The following is a 22,129-nucleotide window of genomic DNA, read 5'->3' as shown; positions in this document are numbered from 1 at the left end:
GGGGTTAAGGGTTATTATTAGGGGTTAGGAAAAATAGAGCTTTGAAAGGGAATCCATTTTGTTTGGTCCCCACAAGGATAGTAAAACAAACTGTGTAAGTACATCAGTGACATCCAGCCAGTTGACTTTCCTTTGTGAAAAAATTATATGATGAATATTAATGACCTCGCATGAATTAAACTGCTGCTAACGCTGGGATGGGTATGGTGGAGGGGGGTTGAAGTATGGGGAGGGTATATGTGTGTGTAGGGTATATAATGTTTATTACCTACTTGTGTGTGCATATTTGATGCTGTGGGGTTACAGGGAGGAGGTTTAAGGAGGGGGGATAGTAGGATGTAATGTCATGCACTGGAGTATCAGCGATCCTGGGGGAGGGGTCGGGGAGAGAGAGTAGAGAGGGGGGGAGAGACCATAAGGGTTATCATGTCATTGGTATTGTTGTGTATGTAGGCTCATTTAGATTTAAATTGGTTCAGTGTGAGCTGAGGAGAAAAGCCAGTTCATGTTTATTCATGAGTCTCTTGGCTCAGCCACCAGTTAAAGACATAGGACTCTGTTTTCACTGATAACACCCCCACTCCAGCCTCAACCCCCGCACTAGCAGATTATTTTTCATGATTTATCTGTATGTGTGTGTGTTTTTGTATGTGTATTTCACATTATCAAGGTATCAGGTTTTTATTCATCTCTAGGGATCCCAGTACAGTCACTGTCCTGATGGTGAGCTGATTGATGGAATACTACACTGCAATAGCCATTTCCCTAATGGTGTACAGTATTAATAGTACACACACACACACACACACAGTGAATGTCATTGAGGGAGAGTTTGCTCAGAACTTCAACAGGTATAGAGTGGTGTTTATTAGAAGATGTGCTCTATATCCATCTTCTGAAGGATTTCATAATGGTCGCTAGGCGAGAGAGATTGCCTGGTAACAGTCTATTTACAATGTGAATGTTCTGAAACAAAACCACATTCTCTCCACAACATCTGAAGGATATATATTGTAAGAGTGCCAGAAATGTCTGCTTTACAGGAGCATCTTAAAGGCGTAGTTCACATACATATGTGTAATTCTACCTACCTACAGTTGAAGTCGGAAGTTTACATACACTTATGTCGAAGTCATTAAAACTTGTTTTTCAACCATTCCACAAATTTCTTGTAAACAAACTATGGTTTTGGCAAGTCAGTTAGAAAATATACTTTGTGCATGACACAAGTCATTTTTCCAACAGTTGTTTACAGACAGATTATTTCACTTATAATTCACTGTATCACAATTCCAGTGAGTCAGACGTTTACAAACACTAAGTTGACTGTGCCTTTAAACAGCTTGGAAAATTCCAGAAAATGATGCCATAGCTTTAGAAGATTCTGTTGGGCTAATTGACATCATTCGAGTCAATTGGAGGTATACCTGTGGATGTATTTCAAGGCCTACCTTCAAACTCAGTACCTCTTTGCTTGACATTATGGGAAAATCAAAAGAAATCAGCCAAGACCTCAGAATTTGTTTTTAGACAAATCCCTGAGCTGAAATCTGCAGTTCTGCCCCTGAACAAGGCAGTGAACCCACTGTTCCCCAGTAGGCCGTCATTGTAAATAAGAGTTTGTTCTTAACTTACTTGACTAGTTAAATAAAGGTAAAATAAAATACTTATGGTAAAACCAGATTTACAACCACTCTTCCTTCCCTACCTCTCCCTCCATTGCAGACTGTATCCAGCTCCTCTTGTCATTTCGATCCCGTCTGAAGAGTTGCATTGACTTAATGGGCTAATACTTTTCGATACCCAGGTTTGAACCCCATCGGTCTCAAGCATGTGTAAACTCTTTCTTGTTTCATCAGCTTGTTTCGCACCCGTTATGTTATATTGTGTTTGGTGCAGTGCCAACTCTCCCCCTTTACTGCCAACTATCTGTTTGTCTCTCCTTTGAAAGATGCCATCGCTGGAAAGCGGAGTCGCTGGCAACCGTTACCCTTGTCCAAAAAAAAAAAACAAAAAACATTGATTAGTGATGAATCTTCTCTAATCAATCTCTTAACGAGGCGTTTCTCTGCTGCTAGCTCTGTTGTTTGTGTGTGTGCCACGGCAGCTGGCTGGCATGGTGTCCACTTTCTGGCTAAGGGAGAGATGGGAAGAGAGAAGGATGGAGGGAGTGGACACTTCATTGTTGGTATGATGCCTGTCTTCTGAAAGCCAGCTGCCATTGATGTACCTCTCAAACCGCCTATGCTCTTCATTGTCCTCCTTTTCATCCCTCCATCATCACCCTTATTTTTCTCCATCCTCTCCTCATCCTCATAAATCTAGTCGTCCTGTTTCGGCTCCCCTCCAGGGGTCTTAAGGGCTCTTCCTTCTCTCTTCATCTCCTCTTTATTTATTATTTTACCCAGATAAGTCAATTGCAAAAATAAATCTTATTTGCAATGACAACCTGGCATCTGAGTATCTTGTTTGTCTGTGGGCACTGGTGTATCAGTGTGGAAGACTCTGTTCCTGTTCCTTTCCCCCTCTCGCTCTCCACCACCCTCCCCATCCCAGTGTGTGGGAACTAGCTCTGAGTGGATGGCACCGTGCCAACCTCATTCACAGCTCCTCTCTTCACTGCCTTCTTTCCCTCCCTATCTCTCCCCCTCTCCTCTCTCCTTCCTTCTCCCTCTCTCTCCCCCTCTCCTCTCTCCTTCCTTCTCCCTCTCTCTCCCCCTCTCCTCTCTCCTTCCTTCTCCCTCTCTCTCCCCCTCTCTCTCTCTCCTTCCTTCTCCCTCTCTCTCCCCCTCTCCTCTCTCTTTCCTTCTCCCTCCCTCCCTATCTCTCTCTGTCTGTGTCTCTTACTCTGTCTCTGTCTTTCACTCTCTCACTCTCTGTCTCTCTCTCCAAAGCGCCCTGTGTGTTGAGTTCAGCTGAAGCCCTGAAGTTAGTTTGATTAGGTCCCTTTCTCTGGGGTATACATAACTCATATCACACAATTAACACACGCACCAGGAATCCAGGAAAGGAATCCCAGATTACACACACACATACACAGACACACACCCCTACCACTCCAGTATCCCTGCACATTGTAAATATGTTATTGGCACTGACCCTGGAACTGACCCTGTATATAGCTTACTTACTTTCTCGTGTTTTTCTTATTTCTATTTCTTCTTTTTTTCCACCTTTATTTAACCAGGTAGGCTAGTTGAGAACAAGTTCTCATTTGCAACTGCGACCTGGCCAAGATAAAGCATAGCAATTAGACACATACCTGTACAACAACACAAAGTTACACATGGAATAAACAAAACATAGAGTCAATAATACAGTAGAATTTTTTTTTACAAAAAGTCTATATACAGTGAGTGCAAATGAGGTAAGATAAGGGAGTTAAGGCAATAAATAGGCCATGGTGGCGAAGTAATTACAATATAGGAATTAAACACTGAAATGGTAGATGTGCAGAAGATGAATGTGCAAGTAGAGATACTGGGGTGCAAAGGGGCAAGATAAATAAATGAATACAGTATGGGGATGAGGTAGATAGATGGGCTATGTACAGGTGCAGTGATATGTGAGCTGCTCTGACAGCTGGTGCTTAAAGCTAGTGAGGAAGATATGAGTCTCCAGCGTCAGTGATTTTTGCAATTCATTCCAGTCATTGGCAGCAGAGAACTGGAAGGACAGGCGACCAAAGGAGGAATTGGCTTTGGGGGTGACCAGTGAGATATACCTGCTGGAGCGTGTGCTACGGGTGGGTGCTGCTATGGTGACCAGTGAGCTGAGATAAGGCGGGGCTTTACCTAGCAGAGACTTGTAGATAACCTGTAGCCAGTGGGTTTGGCGACGAGTATGAAGCGAGGGCCAACCAACGAGAACGTACAGGTCGCAGTGGTGGGTAGTGTATGGGGCTTTGGTGACAAAACGGGTTGGCACTGTGATAGACTGCATCCAATTTGTTGAGTAGAGTGTTGGAGGCTATTTTATAGATGACGTCGCCGAAGTCGAGGATCGGTAGGATAGTCAGTTTTACTAGGGTAAGTTTGGCGGCATGAGTGAAGGATGCTTTGTTGCGATATAGGAAGCCGATTCTAGATTTAATTTTTGATTGGAGATGCTTAATGTGAGTCTGGAAGGAGAGTTTACAGTCTAACCAGACACCTAGGTATTTGTAGTTGTCCACGTATTCTAAGTCAGAGCCGTCCAGAGTAGTGATGCTGGACGGGCGGGCGGGCAGTGATCGATTGAAGAATATCCATTTAGTTTTACTTGCATGTAAGAGCAGTTGGAGGCCAGGGAAGGAGAGTTGTATTGCATTGAAGTTCGTCTGGAGGTTAGTTAACACAGTGTCCAAAGAGGGGCCAGAAGTATACAGAATGGTGTTGTCTGCATAGAGGTGGATCAGAGAATCACCAGCAGCAAGAGCGACATCATTGATGTATACAGAGAAGAGAGTCGGCCCGAGAATTGAACCCTGTGGTAACCCCCATAGAGACTGCCAGAGGTCCGGACAACAGGCCCTCCGATTTGACACACTGAACTCTATTAGAGAAGTTGTTGGTAAACCAGGCGAGGCAATCATTTGAGAAACCAAGGCTGTCGAGTCTGCTAATAAGAATGTGTTGATTGACAGAGTCGAAAGCCTTGGCCAGGTCGATGAATACGGCAGCACAGTAATGTCTCTTATTGATGGCGGTTATAATATCGTTTAGAAGCGTGGCTGAAGTGCACCCATGACCAGTTCTGAAACCAGATTGCATAGCGGAGAAGGTATGGTGAGATTCGAAATGGTCAGTAATCTGTTTAGAAAGACAGGGTAGATATAGGTCTGTAGAAGTTTGGGTCTAGAGTGTCACCCCCTTTGAAGAGGGGGATGACCGCAGCAGCTTTCCAGTCTTTAGGAATCTCAGACGATACGAAAGAGAGGTTGAACAGGCTAGTAATAGGGGGGGCAGCAATTTCGGCAGATAATTTTAGACAGAGAGGTTCCAGATTTTCTAGCCCGGCTGATTTGTAGGGGTCCAGATTTTGCAGCTCTTTCAGAACATCAGCTATCTGGATTTGGGTGAAGGAGAAATGGTGGGGGCTTGGAGGGTGCCGGGCAGTTGACCGGGGTAGGGGTAGCCGTAGAGAAATGCTTATTTAAATTCTCAATTATAGTGGATTTATCAGTGGTAACAGTGTTTCCTAGCCTCAGAGCAGTGGGCAGCTGGGAGGAGGTGCTCTTATTCTCCGTGGACTTTACAGTGTCCCAGAACCTTTTTGAGTTTGTACTACAGGATGCAAATTTCTGTTTGAAAAAGCTAGCCTTAGCTTTCCTAACTGCCTGTGTATATTTGTTCCTAACTTCCCTGAAAAGTTGCATATCACGGGGGCTATTCGATGCTAATGCATTGAGTAATGATGAGAGAGATATAGTCTCTAGAGACGTTTAAACCAGGTGATGTCATCGCATATGTAGGAGGTGGAACAACATGGTTGGTTAAGGCATATTGAGCAGGGCTAGAGGCTCTACAGTGAAATAAGACAGTAATCACTAACCAGGACAGTAATGGATGAGGCATATTGATATTAAAGAGAAGCATGCGTAGCCAAGTGATCATATTGGTCCAGTGAGTGGTTGGGCTGGCTGGGGGAATGGCGATTAAGACAGTTAGCAGGCCGGGGCTAACAAGCTAGCAGTTAGTAGGCCGGGGATAAACAAGCTAGCAGTTAGCAGACCGGGGCTAGCAAGCTAGCAGGAGGGCGTTTGTGGGACATCGCGATGGAGGTAAGTCTGTTTTTGCCTCCTCGTGCGGTGACGTCGATAGACCAGTCATGGATTAGTAGGGTTCCAAGTAGCTCTAGGTAGCTAGCAGGCCGAGGTTAGCAAATGGGCCTTCAGCGGACGTCGCCCCTGAGGGGCCTGTTGGAATCCTCGGGCAGATTGTGTCGGCATTCCAGTTGTAGAGGATCGGCGGGGTTCCGTGCCCCGTACTGGCAGTAGAAGGGGTCCGGATATTGTAGCCCAGGAGTGGGCTTCGGTGGTAGCCCAGGTACCCTAGCCGGGCTAGCTTCAGGCTAATTGCTGCTTGCTCCGGAATGGAAACGCTAGCCAGGAGTAGTCACCTGGGATTGCGGTTAGCTAGTTGCGAAGATCCAGATGAAAAGGTTCAGAGTTTGCGGTAGGAATCTGGGGATATGGAGACAAAAATTGGTCCGTTATGCTCTGGTTTGAGTCATGTTGTACGAACTGGCGAGAGCTTTCCGAGCTAAAGGTTAGCCGATGACCGCTAGCAGTGGTTTGCTGACTGATAGTTGTTAGCTAGTTGGCTGTCTAGCTTCAGGTGAGGCAATTCCAGATCCGAAGTAAATAGAAATACTTTAGAAAAAACAGATCCACGCCACATTGGGTGAGGCGGGTTACAGGAGAGTATTTAGAAGTTGAGGTTTAGGGAAATATTTTTAAAATATATGCAAAGAAAATATATAAAAAGATACATACAAGGGACACGACAGGACAACGACAAAGATGTCTGACTGCTACACCATCTTGTGTGTTTTTGTTCTACTTTACTTTTTACTTTTTTTTATTGAAGAGGGCTGGGGGGAGGAATTGTCCTGTCTTCTGTTCTATCTTCCACTATGACACACCTCTTATCTCTCCTTTCCTTCGTCCTCCATTCTTTCTCTATCCTTTTATCTATCCTCCATTTTATCACACACACCTCCTTTTCATTTTCTCAAGCCTCAATACTATCTTCCTTCATTCCCTTTTCCTCTACTATCCTCTTTCTCTTCACCACCACGCATTCCTTCTCTCAAAGCATCCAGAAGGGGATGGTCTCTCATCTCCAACCTTTCTGTTCTGTTCTGTTCTCCTCGCCTCTATTCTAATTTCTTCTCTGCTCTCTCTCCATTTCTGCTCTCTAAACATCCCTGCAGTGGTTCACAAAACCAACAACTGAGTGTTTGATCAGGCACTGGAATATGAACACTGAATTATCTACCCAACCTCCACTGTGTGTTTCTGAGTATATATGTTCATGTTCTGCTATTCATGTAGATGTCAGTGTGGGGCTATGCGATTGCTATAGGGCTAGGTGGTCCCATCAAGCACACATCACAGCTAGATTTCTTCTGTGATACCTGCCAATGAAGTGACGTGGTCTCCCTGTTTCGACTAACCTTTATTAACCCCTCAGCCTCTCACTGTCCTCCTTCTCTCCACTAGCTGACTCACTCAATGCTTCAAATGAGCGATTGACCACCGTGGTAAAACAGAGGAGAGAGATGAGAGAGGGAGAAGGAAGGAGAGAGGAGAGGGGGAGAGAGAGGGAGAAGGAAGGAGAGAGGAGAGGGGGAGAGAGAGGGAGAAGGAAGGAAGGAGAGGGGGAGAGAGAGGGAGAAGGAAGGGGAGAGAGAGGAGAGTGGGAGAGAGGGAGAAGGAAGGAGAGCGAGAGGAGAGGGGGGGAGAAGGAAGGAGAGAGAGAGGGAATGTGTGTGTGTGTGTGTGTGAGAGAGAGAATGATTTATGAGTTGCATATATCTATTCCGTTATGTTTCTCCTCAATTGAGTTTTGAATCTCTTTCCATTCATTCTCCTGGAGATGTTTTGGTTATACAGGAGTCTGCATGTGTGTGTGTTAAGGAGACAGACCTGTGGCCACGTGCCTTGTATGCAGGACAAATACAGACTACAGAGTAACACTATTGTCTGCTCCTTTACTCTTTCTCTCTCTCTCCCTTCGCTGTCTTTTGCTCAAATCAAATCAAAGTTTATTGGTCACGTGCACAGATTTGCAGATGGTTCAGCAAAATGCTTGCGTTTCTAGTTCCAACCGTGCAGTAATAATACCTAGCAATACAAAACAATGCACATATATTCAAAAAAGTAAAAAGAAAGTAAAAAGAAATGAAGAAATATCAGAGAGAGCAATGTCAGAGTAGGTGTGTCCAAAAGTTTGGACACACCTAGTCATGCAAGTGTTTTTCTTTATTTTGACTTTGTTCTACATTTTGAGAATAATAGTGAAGACATCAAAACTATGAAATAACACATATGGAATCATGTAGTAACCAAATAAGTGTTAAATAAATCAAAATATATTTTATATTTGAGATTCTTTGAAGTAGTCACCCTTTTCCTTGATGACAGCTTTGCACACTATTGGCATTCTCTCAACCAGCTTCATGAGGATGTCACCTGGAATGCATCTCAATTAACAGGTGTGCCTTGTTAAAAGTTAATTTGTGGAATTTATTTCCTTCTTAATGCGTTTGAGCCAATCAGTTGTGTTGTGACAAGGTATGGGTGGTATACAGAAGATAGCCCTATTTGGTAAAATACCAAGTCCATATTATGGCAAGAACAGCTTAAATAAGCAAAGCGAAACAACAGTCTATCATTACTTTAAGACATGAAGGTCAGTCTATGCAGAAAAGTGCAGTTGCAAAAAGCATTGAGTGCTATGATGAAACTGGCTCTCATGAGGACCGCCACAGGAAAGGAAGACTCAGAGTTACCTCTGTTGCAGAGGATACGTTCATTAGTTACCAGCCTCAGAAATTGCAGCCCAAATAAATGTTTCACAGAGTTCAAGTAACAGACACATCTCGACATCAACTGTTCAGAGGAGACTGTGTGAGACTGTGTGAATCAGGCCTTCATGGTTGAATAGCTGCAAAGAAACCACGACTTAAGGACACCAATAAGAAGAAGAGACTTGCTTGGGCCAAGAAACACAAGCAATGGTCATTTGACCGGTGGAAATCTGTTCTTTTGTCTGATGAGTGCAAATTTGATATTTTTGGTTCCATCCACTGTCTTTGTGAGACGCAGAGTATGTGAACGGATGATCTCCGCATGTGTGTTTCCCACCGGGAAACATGAAGGTGGTGTGATGGTGCTTTGCTGGTGATTTATTTAGAATTCAAGGCACACTTAACCAGCATGGCTACCACAGCATTCTGCAGTGATACACCATCCCACCTGGTTCGCGCTTAGTGGGATTATCATTTGTTTTTCAACAGGACAATGACCCTATTTGACCAGGAAGGAGTGTAATGGAGTGCTGCATCATATGACCCGATCTCAACCCAATTGAGATGGTTTGGGATGAGTTGGACTGCAGAGTGAAGGAAAAGTAGACAACAAGTGCTCAGCATATGTGGGAACTCCTTCAAGACTGTTGGAAAAGCATTCCAGGTGAAGCTGGTTGAGAGAATGCCCAGTGTGCAAAGCTGTCATCAAGGCAAATATAAAATATATTTTGATTTGTTTAACACTTTTTTGGTTACTACATGATTCCTTGTGTTATTTCATAGTTTTGATGTCTTCACTATTATTCTACAATGTTACAATGTAGAAAATAGTACAAATAAAGAAAACCATTGAATGAGTAGGTGTCTCCAAACTTTTGTTTGGTACTGTTTATGAACACCTGCTCTTTCCATGACATAGACTGACCAGGTGAGAGCTATGATCCCTTATTGATGTCAGTATAGATGAAGGGGAGGAGACAGGTTAAAGAATGATTTTTAAGCCTTGAGACAATCGACACATGAATTGTCTATGTGTGCCATTCAGAGGGTGAATCGGCAAGACAAAATATTTTGTGCCTTCGAAATGGGGTATGTAGTGGGTTCCAGGTTCACCGGTTTGTGTCATGAACTGCAATGCTGCTGGGTTTTTCACGCTCCACAATTTCCTGTGTGTATCAAGAGTGGCCAATCACCCAAAGGACACCCAGCCAACTTGACACAACTGTGGTAAGCATCCCTGTGGAATGCTTTCGAAATGCTTTTTTTGGTGTGTATAGGGAGTATGGACAGTATATGAATAGAATAGGTGTGTACAGCAGTAGTTGTATAGGATGAGCCAGGACTAGAATACAGTATATCCATATAAAGTGGATAAAACAGTATGTAACCATGAATAAAGGGACCAATGTCTCTATGTACATAGGGCAGCAGTCACTAAGGCTCAGCCTAGAGTACCGGAAGGTGGCCGGCTAGTAACACTGACTAAGGTTCAGGGCAAGGTACTGGGAGGAGGCCAGCTAGTGGTGATGGATAAACAGTCTGATGGCCTGGATATAAAAGCTGTTTATCAGTCATGGCTCGGGTTGCTGAGGTCCTTGATGATCTTCTTGGCCTTCCTGTGACACCGGGTGCTGTAGATGTCCTGGAAGGCAGGCAGTGTGCCCTGATGATGCGTTGGGCTGACCACACCACCCTCTGGAGAGCCCTCATCTCTTCTCCTGTCACATATTTTTCTCTCTTTGATCTCTTAGGTATACATTCAAAACAGATCTTTATTGATAGTATGTGACGGCAGACAGATGTGTTTAGGCTTATGGCAGATTGGTCCATTCACTGATCTGTCTGTTAGTGAGAGACAGAGAGAAGAAGCCAGCTAATCTCACTGTTCTCTATTGATCACACACTTAGAGACTACATACTTTGTCTAAACACTATTGATCTCCCTCTCTCTTGTATAGCATGAGTATCAAGAGAATAAATTAAGGGTATAAAAGACACTTGGTGGGAGAGGGATGATGATTTTATTTGTCTTTAGTGTGGAGAGGGAAGCTGTGAGTGTTTCTCAGGAGCACTGTGAGCGTAGGAAGTGAGACTAATGACTGTAATATTGTAGACTTGGGTGCCCTCTACTGGTCACAATGTTACATTGCATCACATCCGATGTAATTACAAAACAGCGTGGGATTGAGTTTGTGTAACTGGCTATCAGCTGTTGAGTAACTCATTCACGTTGCAGGATACTCGATCCTCTCTGTCCCACTATCACCACTAATTGAAAACTATCGAAAAATGCAAAAGAAATCAACAACCTTTAACATTGTCTTCTCATGGATGATTACGACCTAATCTAGATTTTTTGGGGGTATTTGGAATTTTAAGAGAGACTGACAGTTTCAGTAGGGAACTCCTCTCAGTTTTATTGCTTTTCATCACCAGCAATAGACCATGCCTGTATCGGGTGGTGAGGACCCCATGTCCCAGGTTCGTCAGATGCTGAGAGAGTTGCTTGTGGGGAGAGAGAACGCTGAGGGCTTCTTCTGTCTGTGTGTGTCTGTACTGGGACACAACGATACACGGACACATTTCTTGCCGCTCATCCAGCTCCTAGCCACCGATCACAACAGGCTTCACACCACCCTCACCTCCATCTATTTGGAATACTTCTCCAAGGTACGGCTGTTTGCTTGGATGTATGTGTGTGTATGTATGTATGTGTGTATATATATATAGTCCAGTCATATTCTAAAAGTATTATAGATACTCTGTCTCAACACAATGACATTTGTTAGTTTGATAGTTGTGTGTGTTTTGTTAGTGTTGTAGGCTTAACCTACCCTACTGGAAAATCCAGTTTAGACCAGATCGGATTTTGAGCTGTTCACTGGCTTGAGCTGGTACAGCTGGATTTTCCAGCAGAGTTGTATTTGTCAAGAAGGTAATTACAATGTTAGAGGTTCACTATTTTGAACCTCTAACATTGTAAATCTGTATATATGACTAAAGCTGTATATATGACCATAACCGTCTGTTACAGGATGAGGATGATGAGTTGGCAGTGGCTCTGGCTCTGTCCCTATTAGAGGTCAAAGGGCAACAGCAGACCAATACCAAGCCCCTCTTCCCAGACCCTAAACTCCAGGGTCAAACAGACACCCAGGCTACGACAACTTACAGACCCCAGAATAGCTCCATTCAGAGTCAGTCAGTTTTTCCTAATGGTAGCTCCAGCCAGCCTCTGCCAGCCCCTCTGCCCACGGGTGCGAGCTACGCCCAGCTAGCAGCAGTAGGAGGAAGGAGACAGACTCAGGCTCAACACCAAGACTCCACATCACCCAGAAGATCATCTGGACATGGCAGCTCTCCTCAGACAGAGAGACAGAGAGGCCCAACCCAGACCCAGAAACAGACAGACATAAAGTGGTCTAACGTCACTCAGGATGTGTGTGCCTCTATTGCCACTTTGACATCCAATCTCAACCAAACCAAAGATGACGTCACTGTGGTGGAGTGCAAAGTGGACCAATCTGAGAAGCCAAAGCGCTCAAAGAACAGACGTCAGCGGAGGAAGGGGTATGGCCAGCAGGTGGTAGGTGTGCCTCGATGCCCCTCAGCTCCACCCCCTGTGCTGCTGTGGTTCCGCAGGGACCTGCGTCTCCATGACAACCCAGCTGTGATTGGCTCGTTGGAGGCTGGAGGGCCGGTCATCCCCGTCTTTATCTGGTGCCCAGAGGAGGAGGAGGGTCCCGGGGTAACCGTGGCTATGGGAGGGGCCTGTAAGTATAAACATATACATATTATGTCATTATTTCTTTACCTCGGCTTCTGTGTCTCCTGATCTGTGTCTAATCCTTCTCTGTCTCATACCAGGTAAATTCTGGCTGCACCAGGCCCTGTCCTGTCTCAGCTCTGCTCTGGAACACATCGGCAGCCATCTTGTTTTCCTTCGGCCGGATAAGGAGAGAGAGGGAATTGGTTCTTCGCTGCTCGCCCTGAGGAGTCTGGTGAGAGAGACGGGGGCTCAGACGGTGCTGGCTAGCGCCCTCTATGAGCCGTGGCTGAGAGAGCGGGACCAGGTAGTGGTGTCAGCGCTGCAGAAAGACAGGGTGGAGGTTAACATGGTCCACTCCTACTGTCTCAGAGACCCTTATACTGTTACTACTGAGGGGGTGGGACTCAGAGGTATGGTAATACTACTGTTACAACCACTACTACTGTTATTAACATTTAATATGACACAGCAGTAACTCTCTCACACACTTTCCCTCCCTCAGGTATTGGTTCTGTATCCCACTTCATGAGTTGCTGTCAGATGAACCCTGGCCCAGGGTTAGGGGTTCCCCTGGACCCCCCCATATCGCTCCCCTCACCCTCTGTCTGGCCCAGAGGCTGCCCTCTGGAGGGGCTAGGACTGGCACGAATGCCCTGCAGGAAGGATGGAACCACGGTCAGTAACCCCTTGGACTGAAGCACATGGGGGTCTGGGTTATTGTTGGTTGTATGTTAATGTGAGTGTCTGTTCCAGATTGACTGGGCGGCTAACATCAGGAGTTCATGGGACTTTAGTGAGGAGGGGGCTCAGTCACGTCTAGAGGCCTTTCTAAATGATGGTGAGACACACACATTTCCCTTTCTCTACTCAGAATTAAACCGCCCTACAGAATAGATATGTTATGTGTGTGTACATATTCCAGGTGTGTACAGATATGAGAAGGAATCAGGGCGTGCGGATGCCCCCAACACCAGCTGTCTGTCTCCTTACCTGCACTTTGGCCAGCTGAGTGCTCGCTGGCTGCTGTGGGACACTAAAGGGGCGCGCTGCCGATCCCCCAAGTTCATACGAAAACTGGCCTGGAGGGACCTGGCCTACTGGCAGCTAACATTGTTCCCAGACCTGCCCTGGGAATCACTCAGACCACCATACAAGGCAAGGACAGGGTTAACACTAGCTCTAGCACTCTCTTCCTAGTTTGTATCCAATGAAAGCGGGACACTCACTCTCTTCTTGGTTTCTGTCCAATCAGGCCCTTCGGTGGAGCAATGAGAGGGGTCATCTGAAGGCATGGCAGAAGGGCAGGACAGGTTATCCTCTAGTAGACGCTGCAATGAGACAGCTGTGGCTGACTGGATGGATGAACAACTATATGAGACACGTAGTGGCTTCTTTCCTCATAGCTTACCTCCATTTACCATGGCAGGAGGGATATCGCTGGTTCCAGGTGAGACTCACACACACACGGTCACACACACACAGACATACACACCAGACTATAGAGATTTGTCTGTTTAATGAAAATGTCTACTGCAACGAGTCGGCAGCTCTGGATGTTCAGCTTACTCGGGACCAGGCCTCTAGTCCCTGGGAATCGAAAGAGGAAGCGGCATCCTGACAAAAATAAGTTAGGCAGCAAATAGACGTACATTGCCCTCTGTTCTATTGGCGAATGTGCAGTCACTAGAGAACAAACTGGATGAGCTTCATTCGAGACTATTCTATCAACAGGAACTGAAAAACTGTAATATCCTATGTTTCTCAAAATCGTAGTTGAACGAGAACATGGATTATATACACTGAGTGTACAAAACATTAAGAACACCTGCTCTTTCCATGACATAGACTGACCAGGTGAACCCAGGTGAAAGCTATGATCCCTTATTGATGTCACTTGTTAAATCCATCTTTTTTAATGCTTCGTTCAAAACAACTGGGAACTCGGAGCTGGGAAATCTATTTCTATTATTTATTTTTTACTTTGTCTTTAACTCTGCATTGTTGGAAAAGGACCTTTAAGCAAGTATTTCATAGTTAGTCTACACCTGTTGTTTACAAAAGCATGTGACAAATAACATTTTATTTGATAATAACATTGGACTGTGTGTGTGTAGGACACCCTTGTGGATGCTGACGTGGCCATAGATGCCATGATGTGGCAGAATGGAGGCATGTGTGGTCTGGACCACTGGAACTTTGTCATGCACCCTGTTGACGCAGCCATGACCTGTGACCCTTACGGAAGCTATGTCAGGAAGTGGTGCTCTGAGCTGGCGGTGCTGCCTGATGACCTCATACACAAACCCTGGAAGTGCCCAGCCTCCATGCTGCGCCGTGCCGGTGAGAGACAACAGAACCAGCCTTATCCTCCTAATCTTAACTTAAACTTCCAGAATTTTCCCTAACATTATTGTAATAATAATACCATAGCCTTACCCTTATCAAACTGTTGAGTTACCATAACCTTACAATAGCCATACTGTAGCTTTTACCACTAACCCAACTCTCATGTATAGACTTGTTGGTGTTTAACTCCCCTTATCCATCTACACTTTAGCTAAACCTCAGCACTCTCCCTCTAGGTGTAGTCCTAGGCCAGTCCTACCCAGAGCGTGTGGTGACAGATCTGGAGGAGAGGAGGAGCCAGTCTTTGCAGGACGTGGCATTGGTGAGGCGGCGTTTTGGGGAGTACGTGGACCCCTCCTCGGGGTGCGACCTGGTCCCCCTGCCCCCCCGCCTGGTCTCGGAGGCCATGGGTGTACGTCAACTCACTGCTTCTAATCATATTATGTCTCATGAGTGGTCCTCAGTACTGTCTTTCCTGTTTGATTTCATTCTTTGGCCACATAGCTTTTGTATGCCTTGAGACAATATTTTTATATACAAATGTCACACTGTGAACTAAATTGAGTGAGTGACAGCTTCTCTCCCTTTGTCAGGGAGGTATGGTCAACACAGGTGGGCAGTTCCTCCTGCCTGTTATCACCCGTATGGAGTTCAAGCACCAATCAGATGATCCAGACACGGACGCTGCCTCTAACCCCTATAACGCCGTTCTGAAGGGCTACGTGAGCCGCAGGCGGAATGAGACCATCGCCTTCCTGAACCAGACAGACTTCACAGCCAGCGTGATAAACGAGGGAGCAGAGAGGAGGGAAAGACAGGAGCAAGACCAGAGGAGGATGGAGGGACTTCCACGCCCCCTTGCAGTTGAACGAAGGGGAAAGAGGACCCCCGCTGCCAAGGACAGGTTCTCCACAGTGCCTGGGAGAGTGGCTACTTCTCACAGATGACCATAAGGGCAGGGGCTAAAGGTTCGATAGAGCCACTGTGGTGCCCAATGGCCTTTCCTCAATTGATTTGCTTAACTTCTGCGTCCTTCCTCACCTACTTTTGAAAATGGTCAAAGGTAAATCAAGGAGACGCAGGGAAGTGAGGGAACGTGGACTAAAACGTGCTTGTATCAATTGTCTCTCCTTCATTCACGTGTCATCAGGCAAATTGTTTACAGTGGATCACAAAAAATAAATGTGTAAAGTGATCAAAATGAATTAAGTTAGTTGTGCAAGACATTTTCTTGATAAACAATATGCTACTTACCATTTTTAAACGTATGCATGCTTTTCTGCTCCGACAAAACAAAAGCTGATTCAACTGGGGTGTGGCAGATTTAAAAACTCCAGTAGGATACATGACTAACCCCGATTATTTTTTATTTCACCTTTATTAAACCAGGTAGGTTGGTTGAGAACAAGTTCTCATTTATAACTGCGACCTGGCCTCGATAAAGCAAAGCAGTGCGACACAAACAACAACAGAGTTACACATTGAATAAACAAACATACAGTCAATAATACAATAGAAAAAGTATACATACAGTGTGTGTAAATGAGGTAGGATAAGGGAGGTAAGGCAATAAATAGGCCATAGTGGTGAAATAATTAATATAGCAATTAAACACTGGAGTAATAGATGTGCAGAAGATGAATGTGCAAGTAGAGATACTGGGGTGCAAATAAATAACTGGGAATGAGGTAGTTGGGTGGGCTATGTACAGGTGCAATGATCAGTAAGCTGCTCTGGCAGCTGATGCTTAAAGTTAGTGAGGGAGATATGACTCCAGTTTCAGTGATGTTTGCAATTCGTTCCAGTCATTAGCAGCAGAGAACTGGAAAGAAAGACGGCTAAAGGAGGAGTTGGCTTTGGGCATTGACCAGTGAAATATACCTGCTGGAGCGTGTGCTATGGATTGGTGTTGCTATGGTGACCAGTGAGCCGAGATAAGGCAGGGCTTTGCCTAGCAAAGACATAGATTACCTGGAGCCAGTGGGATATGAAGCGAGGGCCACCCAACGGGGGCATACAGGTCGCAGTGGTGGGTAGTATATGGGGCTTTGGTGACAACACGGATGGCACTGTGATAGACTGCATTCAATTTGCTGAGTAGAGTGTTGGAGGCGATTTTGTAAATGACATCGCCGAAGTCAAGGATCGGTAGGATAGTCAGTTTTACGAGGGTGTTTGGCAGCATGAGTGAAGGAGGCTTTGTTGCGAAATAGGAAGCCAATTCAAGATTTAATTTTGGATTGGAGATGGCTAATGTGAGTATGGAAGGAGAGTTTACAGTCTAACCAGATTTGACACACTGAACTCTGAGTAGTAGTTGGTGAACCAGACGAGGCAGTCATTTGAGAATCCAAGGATGTTGAGTCTGCCGATAAGAATGTGGTCATTGACAGAGTCGAAAGCCTTGGCCAGATCGATGAAGACGGCTGCACAGTATCGTCTTTTATCAATGGCAGTTATGAAATTGTTTAGGACCTTGAGCATGGCTGAGGTGCACCCATGACCAGCACGGAAACCAGATTGCCTAGCGGAGAAGGTACGGTGGGATTCGAAATGGTCGGTGATCTGTTTGTTAACTTGGCTTCAAAGATTTTAGAAAAGATTGGGCAGGATGGATATAGGTCTATAACAGTTTGGGTCTAGAGTGTCTCCCCCTTTGCAGTGGGGTATGACTGAGGCAGCTTTCCAATCTTTAGGGATCTCAGACGATACGAAAGAGAGGTTGAACAGGCTAGTAATACGGGGTGCGGTGGATCATTTTAGAAAAAGGGTCCAGATTGTCCGGTCCAGCTGATTTGCAGCTCTTTCAGAACATCAGCTATCTGGATTTGGGTGAAGGAGAAATGGGGAGGCTTGGGCAAGTTGCTGTGGGAAGGGGTGCAGAGCTGTTGACCGGGGTAGGGGTAGCCAGGTGGAAAGCATGGCCAGCCGTAGAAAAATGCTTATTAAAATTCTCAATTATCGTAGATTTATCCGTGGTGACAGTGTTTCTTAGCCTCAGTGCAGTGGGCAGCTGAGAGGAGGTGCTCTTATTCTCCATGGACTTTAGTGTCCCAGTGCTTTTTTTAGTTTGTGCTACAGGATGCAAATTTCTGTTTGAAAAAGCTAGCCTTAGCTTTCCTAACTGCCTGTGTATATTGGTTCTAACTTCCCTGAAAAGTTGCATATTGCGGGTGTTATTCGATGCTAATGCAGTATGCCACAGGATGTTTTTGTGCTGGTCAAGGTCACTCAGGTCTGGAGTGAACCAAGGGCTATATCTATTTTCACTTCTACTTTTAAAGAATCACCGTGCATCCTCTACTGACGGGATTAGGTCAATATCCTTCCAGGATACCCGGGCCAGGTCGATTAGAAAGGCGGAGCGTTTGACAGTGATGGGTGGTCTTTTAACCGCGGACCCATTACGGACGCAGGCAATGAGGCAGTGATCGCTGAGATTCTGGTTGAAGACAGGTGTATTTAGAGGGCAGGTTGGTCAGGATAATACCTATGAGGGTGCCCTTGTTTGCGGATTTAGGGATGTACCTGGTAGGTTCCTTGATCATTTGTGTGAGATTGAGGGCATTTTAGATTGTAAAACAGCCAGGTTATTAATCATATCCCAGTTTAGGTCACCTAACAGTACGAACTCTGAAGATAGATGGGGGCAATCACTTCACATATGGTGTCCAGGGCACAGCTGGGGGCTGAGGGGGGGTCTATAAACAAGCAGCAACAGTGAGAGACTCATTTCTGGAAAGGTACATTTTTAAAAGTAGAAGCTCGAACTGCTTGGGCACAGACCTGGATAGCATGATTGAACTCTGCAGTCCCGCTCTGCAGTAGATTGCAACTCCACCCCCTTTGGCAGAATATGTTGTAGTTGGGGATGGAAATGTCAATTTTTGGTGGCCCTCCTAAGCCAGGATTCAGACACGGCTAGGACATCAGGGTTGGTGGAGTTTGCGAAAGCCGTTTTATTCACTAACTTAGGGAGGATGAAAGGTGACTATAGAGGAGAGGAGGACACTTCCATTCACCTACTAACAAATTGACATCTTATCAGTTTAGTGTCTTTTTCACGTTTGGGAAAAAGTCCATTGGAAGACTGTCCTTCCCACCTCGATAGCCACCTGTTGGTGAGGAAGCACAAGTGTATCCTACCTCGGAAGAGTTTTGATATCTGGCAGTCCCCCTTTCAATCGGATAATGTATTGTCAGAGGAGGAAAGAATGCACTCATTTAAAAACTATATGCTACTTATCCTTTTATCTATAAAATGTCTTACACAACTTATCACTTTACACATTTTGGGATCCACTTCTGTAAACAATTTGCCTAATGGCGTGCGAGTGGAGAAGCTTCTCATTTCATACAAGCACATTTTTCCAGACACCTCTCCTCGATTACTTCTGACTTAAATAAAAAAAAAGAGGCGAGGATGGAAGCGAGGACGCAGGAGATAAGCAAACCTAATTGAGAAAAGGCCCGGGTCACAGAAGGTGGAGGATGGATTTTTACCAAATGAGAAAATGCCAAAGACTACCTTGGTAGTTACAAAACTGTTTCAAAATGGGTGCATGTTGCAGGTCATGCAATCATGCTGCAACATGTCAGGAACCACATTATGGGTTATGCTGTAACAGGAACAAACTGCTGTTTACACAAATGTATTTAAATGAGTCATTTACCAAAGCTATTTATAATAACATTCTGTAATGGAGGCTGAAGGGGGGGGTAAAGTTGAAAAGATACAGTACTAATACATTCAAAGTAAACACACGTGTACGTTTTATTTTTAAGTCTCCTCTCGATAGTGCCAGTACATGCAGAGGCGCAACATACAGTAGAAACCAGCCTGCACTAGATTCAAAGTGCTTTATTGTTAGTCCCTTCACTCTACTCCCTTAGCACACGGACTGATCCAGCTGTAATACAGCTGTATTTGATAGAGTGAAATTGAGGACTATTTTTCAGAGTATTCACAATCTTAAGTTCCTCATACCCTGTGCTCGGGGCAGGCCTTGAACGCCAGAGGAGAGATTGAGGATGAATCTTAAAAGCCTTTTCCTCAATTCCTCAAAACAGAGTGAAACCCTCTGATTTGTTTTATTAAGGAGGCAGAGAGCAGACACAAGGAATCAAGGAAAAGACTTGAGATTCTTCCATAGGTTGCATCAGGAGTCGTACAGTATCACTCATCCACATACTGTACATGTCACAGGTGTAAGACACTTGTCCTCAGCATCTCCATTAAGTCAGTCATTACCAGTACAACAAAGACTCTTAACATTCAGAGCACAATAACACTGGCAGGTCAATACGGATGAGCTCTGCAGTCTCTCCGGCATCTGTTGGTTCCCCGGTGTAGTGTCATGGCACAACTGGTGCACTTCCTCTACTAGTGATTGACAGGCAGGTGAGGGGGTGATAAGGGTTGGGGCTAGGCTGTGCTAGTCCTCTATGGATCGGATGTATCTCTCATAAGCCTTCTCATCCATCAGAGCATCTAGCTCCTTAGGGTTGGCAATGGTCATCTTCATCAGCCAACCTGTCCCAGCAGGGGTTACATGTCAGAGGTTAGCCTAGACATCGGCCCTGTTTGAATATTCTTTCTTTCCTTAAAATAGTCACTGATGTGTGTGTGCACGTGTAGACTAGAGTATGCATGCATGTCTGCAGGTGTAGTGTGTATGTATGCTCACCGTCTTTGTAGCAGGACTTGTTGACAAGGCCGGGGTTGTCTGCAAGGAGTGTGTTGACCACTGTGACTTCCCCGGTTAGAGGAGAGTACAACTCACTAGCTGCCTTCACACTCTCCAATGCTCCAAACTCATCTAAAAAATGACAGCGATGGGTCAGGTCATGAACAGGTCTTGGGGAAGGGTGACTAGTATAACCCTAGAGGACCAGCGTTAGCCTCCTCACAAGTCTGTATGGTAGTAATTGCTCCTTACCAGTCTGCGCCAGCTGCGTGCCAACCTCTGGTAGTCCACAGTACACCACATCTCCTAGAGCCTCCTGCATGACATATTTAAATAATGAGAAATTAACCAAATGTGTCACTTCATGATCCGTGTGCCACAACACACGCTAACATTGGGTAGTTAAGACCACAGGTCCCAATGCGGCTCATACGAACCAGTGGGAGCATAGGCTCGTGAGAACAACTCACCTGAGCAAATTTGCTGATGCCAACCGTTCCTATCTCTCCCTCTACTCGTATCCATTCGTGTTTGTCTGTGAATTTAAGAGCTGCGGAATTCAGGAGAAAAGTAAAATTAGTTCGAGTACACAAACGTAGACACAAACCGAAAAACAGTTATAACTACACGCTTAACTAGCTACGTTACGGTCGTGCTATGCGTTCTTGCTATGAACCACCTGCGTTACGAGGTCCACAAGCCAAGTAACGTTACCTGATGAGAGTCGGGTGGTAGTGGACAAAGTCCGTAGTAAGTATGCCCTGGATACCAGCCCAGAGGGAGGTAGCTGTGCCAAACGGTAGAGCAAGGCAGAGGTAAAATTGGAAGACAAGCAACGTTGCATCACACATGTAGCCATTATCGTCGCGTTTTGACGACTGCAGTGACTGTCGCCTTTTTTAGACGTCATCATCTCAGACGCCACTAGGGGCGCGTTCAGCAGGCACAACGTTATGCAACGTTAGAGTTACAAATAGCCTTGTGGCATGTTTTATGTAAAACAAACATGCATTTTTGACATGTGGAATACAGATAGGCATACATCGAGAGAATAACATATTCATTTATTTTTTTCAATATGGACAATGGGAATAGAAAATACAAAGTTGTTGATTCGAATAGAGAGGCTTCAGGCTACCAAATAAAATGTTATTGGTCACATACAAATATTGTAGCGTAATTAGGTGATAGTGGGGTAAGCCAAGCCAATTTTTACATTCAGCATGACTCCGTCAAGGGAAATATAGTATTCTTACTAACAAAGATATCTATATATATTTAACAATGTTGTGTATCCCTGAAAATAATCCAAATCCATGTAAACAACAGATTTGAAAACATAGCTTGTCCCAAAAAAAGTGGTCTCTTGGCACAACTTGCCCCGGGTATAGGGTAAGTTTAGCCCTAATCGTGACTCTCAGTTCCATTATACTAACTACCACAGTATGAGTCATAATACCCATAAAACCTAGTGGTCAAACAGTAAAATGGTTCCAATTGTTTTTCCCATAGGGGATTTTGGATAAAGGCTTACCCTGGTGTGACTTTTTGATAACGGTGTAAATCTCTCTAGGACAAGGTGACTTTTATCAATATATTCACTGGTATTTAACACCCCCCCCCCCCCCCCCCCCAAATGAAAGACTAACTAGCTGCTAATGCGGCTATCACAAAGAGCTACAAATGCCATGATGATCTGGACGAGACTGCCGAATCGAGGCAAAGGTAAGAATCTCTGTATTAACTAACTAAATGTAGTAGTGAATAAATTGGCTACATTTCTTTAAATGGACAATTGTGTTAACTTTCTTGT

The 22,129-nt window shown here is 45.0% G+C and overlaps 2 protein-coding genes across 2 annotated transcripts; one reads left to right on the top strand and one right to left on the bottom strand.

Annotated features, from left to right (window-relative positions):
* Positions 1-10,702: 10,702 nt before the first annotated feature.
* Positions 10,703-15,834, top strand: LOC115109466 (deoxyribodipyrimidine photo-lyase-like). Its single transcript, XM_029634378.2, has 10 exons — positions 10,703-11,184; positions 11,549-12,287; positions 12,382-12,693; positions 12,786-12,958; positions 13,037-13,121; positions 13,206-13,438; positions 13,536-13,730; positions 14,398-14,623; positions 14,866-15,041; positions 15,223-15,834. Exons 1-10 carry the CDS (start codon positions 10,960-10,962, stop codon positions 15,574-15,576), a joined length of 2,718 nt encoding a protein of 905 aa, XP_029490238.2. The 5' UTR covers positions 10,703-10,959; the 3' UTR covers positions 15,577-15,834.
* A 3,544-nt stretch (positions 15,835-19,378) lies between these two features.
* On the bottom strand, positions 19,379-21,228 carry LOC115108921 (glycine cleavage system H protein, mitochondrial-like). Its single transcript, XM_029633477.2, has 5 exons — positions 21,031-21,228; positions 20,787-20,866; positions 20,569-20,632; positions 20,317-20,448; positions 19,379-20,162 (listed from the first exon to the last, which is right to left on the bottom strand). The coding sequence occupies exons 1-5, from the start codon at positions 21,224-21,226 to the stop codon at positions 20,065-20,067; spliced, it is 570 nt and encodes a 189-aa protein (XP_029489337.2). The 5' UTR covers positions 21,227-21,228; the 3' UTR covers positions 19,379-20,064.
* Between the last annotated feature and the right edge of the window lie 901 nt (positions 21,229-22,129).

The sequence above is a fragment of the Oncorhynchus nerka genome, linkage group LG25 (genome assembly GCF_034236695.1).
Source record: "Oncorhynchus nerka isolate Pitt River linkage group LG25, Oner_Uvic_2.0, whole genome shotgun sequence".
NCBI classification, from domain to species: Eukaryota; Metazoa; Chordata; class Actinopteri; order Salmoniformes; family Salmonidae; genus Oncorhynchus; species Oncorhynchus nerka.
This window is presented reverse-complemented; position numbering and strand designations above follow the sequence as displayed.